Here is a 5,759-nt window from a genome sequence, read left to right as displayed (position 1 = left end):
ATTTTTTTCTAAAATAATTCTAAAATTTAATACAAATATCAGATCACGCGTTTCTAAAATGTTTTAGAAGTGTCAAATGTTAATTTTGTCACTTTTTTCTCAAAAAATATAGTTACGGCATTTTTAATCGTCCAACGCTCCTTGTCTTCTATTTTTACAATTAATGAGAGCACCTCCAATGCATTTTATGGATAGCTATTTAGATAGTATATAAGTTAAAATGTTTCAAAGATTTTGCTATACGTACATTAAGATTTACATAAAGAATTATATAATGTCACATAACGTTCTATAATTTGTCAGTTAAAAACATAATCAACTTTTTCATTTATTATTTTTTATGACAGCTTATATACCATTTAAATGTACAAATAGCAAAATTAATTATGTGACAAAAAAAATAGTGTAGGACTTCATCTAGATTAAGAGGCTCTATTGGACATGTCTACTTGCAATTGATCTGATTTTGTTCCATTCTAGATTTATTTATTTATGTTGTTCCTCTCCATTTTATTTAACTTTAGTTTAGGTTAGATAAGGACACGTAAGCAATTAGCATTGAGTTGTAATTGTCACTCGTTAGAGGTCAATTTTAGACCTGAATGTATATTTGCTAAACATCAATACCACATAAATTGCAAATCTTTCTACTTGCCTACCATATAGATTGCAATCCATATAATTCATTGGAGATGCCCTAAGTTAACCAACACATAGCTGCTTACAATTATAATTATTTTAAGGTGTATCTTTAAAATATTTATTTATAAGTATAATTATTTGATTGAAATTAAATTAAAGTGTAGTTAATAAATTTAAAAAAATTAAAATACAGTTATTTAATTGACACTAAGTGAAATTGTAGTTACCGAGAATAAAATTTTCAATAAAAATTACTTCAATGATCATTTTGAAATTTTTTACAAATTTCATTAACCATGGTTAGAATTTAATAAATGCTTATATACTATACATTGTTACTGTTGAAAATAATATTAAAATGATGTACACAGAGAACTTTCTAGCAACTTGAATTTCTAAATAAAGTGGTTTAAGCCCATAATTTTGCTAAAAAATAGATTTTTAGTAGATTTTGATAAAAATTAATGAAATGTATAGTCACTTGAGGATTTAGGGGTCAAAGTATTGAATTTTTCCTGGTGGAATTGTTTTTATGTATTAGTCTAGCTTAAAAATAATTTTAATCCAACCCTAAATCCACTAATGTGTGTAGTTAAAAAGTTAATAAAATTGTGAGTCTCGTAAATTTTGAGTTGAAAATAATTGTTTATTTTTACTTAGTCCTTATTTGATGGAGATTAAAATCAGAATTTAGTAAATTTTGATAAAATTTGATGAGATGTGTCGTCAAAAAGTTATGAGACCCATAAAATGTGTGGTTGAAATTAGTTGATAACTTTGACTTAAATTAAAATCTGAATTTTAAATTTTAGGACTTAACATGGGCTAATTGTTAGCTTAATATACGTTGCAACCCAATTCAAGTTTGAAGCATGCAACATTAAATGAGTATTTTTTTATTTATTATTATTATTATTTTTTTTTTGTCAAAAGCTTTAAACACATTTTAACATTTTAATTTTTCAGAAGATAATTCTTTTTAAATAGAACTTTTTTAAAGGGTCGTGCAAGCCCACATTGTTTTCGTAGAGATTTTCGAATTTAGTCCCTGATTGGTACCGATTAAAATTTAGATCTTAATGTAAGTTAAAATTAACAATTCATTTTAACAACATATTTTATGAATTTAAAAATTTTTCAATTATATATTTTATCAACTTCCATTGAAAACTACTAAAAATCTAATTTAAATCTGCGGCTTTAGGGAATTTGACATCGGTACAACTTTGTAGTCTGGCATGAGAAACTGTAGATTCACGGGCTATTTTGATATTTTATTCTTCATAATATTATGGACCGTGCCACTTGAAAGGGTCTATTCAAGCAGAATAATTTCATCAATTGGAACTTCATCTCCTATAATTAGAATGATTTATAGAACTCCATAGGGAAATCAACAAGGAAAAAAAGAAGCAGCAACCACAGTCATGGATTTCCTAACATTTTTGCTTCTTCTTTCGTCTATCTCATGGATATGCTTTATTTTCCATACATTAAATTCAAGGTCCCGGAAATCTGGCAAGCTCCCACCGGGTCCGTTTGCTTTTCCGATCATCGGAAATATACTAGAACTAGGCAAAAAACCCCACCAGTCATTGGCCAAACTCTCCAAAACCTATGGACCCTTAATGTATCTTAAAATAGGGTGCCTTAATACTGTAGTAGTTTCGTCACCGGAAATAGCCAAAGATGTTTTACTAAAATACGATCAAGTCTTCTCAAGCAGAAGTGTCCCAGGTGCACTAATGGCCAAAGAACACAACAAACTTTCTATAGCGTGGTTGCCGGCGAAAAATCAATGGCGTAAACTTCGCAGAATTTGTAAAGAACAAATGTTTTCAATCCCAAGGCTTGACGCAAGTTGGGACCTTCGCCTGGAGAAATTGCTGAAACTGGGGGACTATGTGAATCAGTGCTGTATTAATGGGCGAGCTGTGAATATCGGTGAAGCTGCTTTTATTACCTCGCTTAATTTGATATCTGCAACACTTTTTTCAGTTGAATTTGCTGAGTTCAACTCTGATTCTTCGCAAGAGCTTAAGGATGTTGTACGGGGTGTGATGGAATGTGCTGGGAGTCCTAATATTGCAGACTATTTTCCACTTTTAAAATATTTTGATCCCCAAGGAATTTCACGCAGGACCAAGTTTTATTTTGAAAAATTGTTTGCAATATTTGATGGTATAATAGATCAGCGGTTGCAGTCAAGAGGTACATCAATGAAAAATGATTTATTACAAGCTCTCCTTGATCTCAACCAAAATCCCGAGCCTGAATTAAGCCGAGATGACATAAAACATCTACTGCTGGTAAGTATTATACTGATACATTTCTTTAATTTATAGCATTTCTGGTTGCATAGGCGTTAGATCAATAAGTTCAAGCCTCATTGTAACCTATTTGTCATAAATTGTGCGTGCATAAGTTTTTTATCGAAAAATAAATTTATTTTGCAACATTTGAAATAAAGTAATGCCAACTATCACCAACTATACACGTTTGAAAAATTCAGTCTGTCTGTATTTTATATTTTTTTCATCTTTGAATGATGTTTCGACACTTGTGTCTAAGAAAAAATTTCTATGCAAAAACCTGTACTTGTAACATAATTCTTGTTGTTTACAAAGATACATGGTGTTGAATTTAGATGTCGTGTTTCATATTTTCTTATATATTGAAATTAGAAAATTAGAAGATATTTTGGGGTATATTCATTTTATATTTCTAAATATTCTTAAGATTTAACATTTAGGTATATTTAATTAAGACTATTTAATTTTATAATTTTCTTTTGTGATATTTAGTGTAGACTTTTATTTAAAAGTCATGGGTATAAAATCAAGACGTTCTAGAAGCCTTAAAACTTCAATACCTTTTATAAAATCGTTCATGTACTAAATTTTAAGTAGAAAGTACAAATACAAAAACTCGATAAAAAATCTCTCATTCACCCCCCAAGATTTTAGAAGACTTTCGCGCGCGCGCGCGCGCACGCACATACACACACACAATTCATTGGTAATATTTATTGTTTCATCAATCTTATTTTATAAACTTTTCATCGGTAATTTCAATATCTTTTATAAAATTGTTCATGTTCTAATTTTTAAGCAGAAGTTACAAATACAAAAACTCATTAAAAAATCTCATTCACCCCAAGATTTTGAAAAACTTTCACCCACAAAAAAAAAATTAATAATAATAAATCTTTTCATTGGTAATATTTCTTTATTTCTTCAATATTCTTATATATTTTATTTTTTGATCTTTTCCTTTTCATCAGTTTGTAAATAAAAAGACATAAAATTTTCCAGTCTCTTCCTTTTTATGATTTCCTACATTTTCCCTATAAATAAAGATTAATTTTTAAATGACTTATTTTATTAACATGAGAAATATAATTTTATTGTTGCATGCCTTAATTCAATTGAATTTTATATGAAAGGACTTATCGCAATCTCAGGTACAATGGCTAGTTGGAAAGCCGCCAATATCTTGATTCCCATTATCATTTATTTTGTAAAAAATCAACAAAAGTCATTGAACACTATTAAAGTCATTTACTTGAAAAAGTCCATAAATTTTTGACAATCCAAATTGAATATACCCTTAAATGTTCTATTTGCTGATCATCATCTTTTCATCTTATATGAGCAAATAGTTAACTTTTGTTAGTTTCTCTATATTTGTAGGATTTATTTGTAGCCGGAGTAGATACAACAGCAAGTACAGTAGAATGGGCAATGGCAGAGTTATTGCGCAACCCAAATAAGATATTAAAAGCTAGAAACGAGTTTAGAGATGTGATTGGAATGAATGATCTAATTCAAGAATCATACATTTCAAGACTCCCATACTTACAGGCTGTGGTGAAAGAAACATTTAGGCTTCATCCTGCTATCCCCTTTCTAGTACCTCATAAAGCCGATGACGATGCAGAGATCAATGGCTACATGGTCCCTAAAAATGCGCAAATTCTTGTTAATGTATGGGCAAGCGGCAGGGATTCAAACACTTGGTCGAGTCCAGAATCCTTTATGCCTGAAAGATTTTTGGATCGCAAAACTGATTTCAAAGGTCAAGATTTTGAGCTCATTCCTTTTGGTGCGGGGAGGAGATTATGCCCGGGTTTGCCTTTGGCCTATCGGATGGTGCACCTCATGCTAGCCACTTTGATATGCAACTTTGAATGGTTACTTGAAGAGGGACTGAAACCGGAAGAAGTGGACATGAGTGAGAAATTTGGACTAACTCTTCAAAAGGCCATTCCTCTCAAGGCTGTTCCAATCAAATTATGAGCTTCTGCACTTGAGCAATATATAGCTTTTTCTTTTAGATAAGTTGAAGGGTACTTTTTGCTTGTTTTCGCTTTTTTACTGGGAATAAATTTAGACATTGAGAGATGTTTTTAAATAACTAGTCACTGTCACGTGCGTTGTACGAATTTTACATTTATCGTATTTTTATTAGTGTATGAATTTTAATTATTTGGAAAGTTTCTTAAGCAATATTTAGAAATATTTCTATGATATAAGAAAATAATTGCAAATTATTTTTACAATTGCATAACAGTATTGTGTCATATAGAAAAAATATACTTTATATTTCATACTTGAGTAAGAAATATACGAGATTATACAATTATTTTGCTTGTATTTTTTGATAGTGTTGATATGATTGAGTTGAATATGAAGATTATATTTCTAAATTTTGTGTAATTTAATATTGGAAAATTGAAGATTGAGCACCATATTCATATGCGTTTATATTTTGTGCTTCATATATATTTAATATTTATTTTATACTTATGTTGAAAAAATAAAAATCTGAAATATTTTTTGAAATTCAATTTGACAAGTGAATGTACGGTGTTCTGCATTTTTGGTATTTGTAAGTGTAAAAATCGGTATATAAAAATATAGTAAGCTGCAAATATGGTATGTAGCATATACGGTAAGTTTCAAATAAGGTATGCAGCATATACGGTAAGCTACAAATACGATAAGGTGCAAATACGGCAAGTTATTTGCAAATACGGTAGGCTACAAATACGGTAGGCTGTATATACGATAAGCTACAAATACGATAATGTGCAAATACAACAAGTTGTTTGCAAA

At 29.7% G+C, this 5,759-nt stretch overlaps 1 protein-coding gene across 1 annotated transcript; it reads left to right on the top strand.

The window, feature by feature from the left end:
- Nucleotides 1-1,937: 1,937 nt before the first annotated feature.
- LOC111382709 (ferruginol synthase-like) lies at nucleotides 1,938-5,129 on the top strand. The gene is made up of 2 exons (XM_023006753.1): nucleotides 1,938-2,951; nucleotides 4,335-5,129. Exons 1-2 carry the CDS (start codon nucleotides 2,070-2,072, stop codon nucleotides 4,938-4,940), a joined length of 1,488 nt encoding a protein of 495 aa, XP_022862521.1. The 5' UTR covers nucleotides 1,938-2,069; the 3' UTR covers nucleotides 4,941-5,129.
- The last annotated feature ends 630 nt before the right edge of the window (nucleotides 5,130-5,759 follow it).

The sequence above is a fragment of the Olea europaea genome, chromosome 3, assembly GCF_002742605.1.
Source record: "Olea europaea var. sylvestris chromosome 3, O_europaea_v1, whole genome shotgun sequence".
Lineage (NCBI taxonomy): Eukaryota > Viridiplantae > Streptophyta > Magnoliopsida > Lamiales > Oleaceae > Olea > Olea europaea.
The sequence above is the reverse complement of the archived record's forward strand: the minus strand, read 5'-3'. Positions and strand labels throughout refer to the sequence as shown.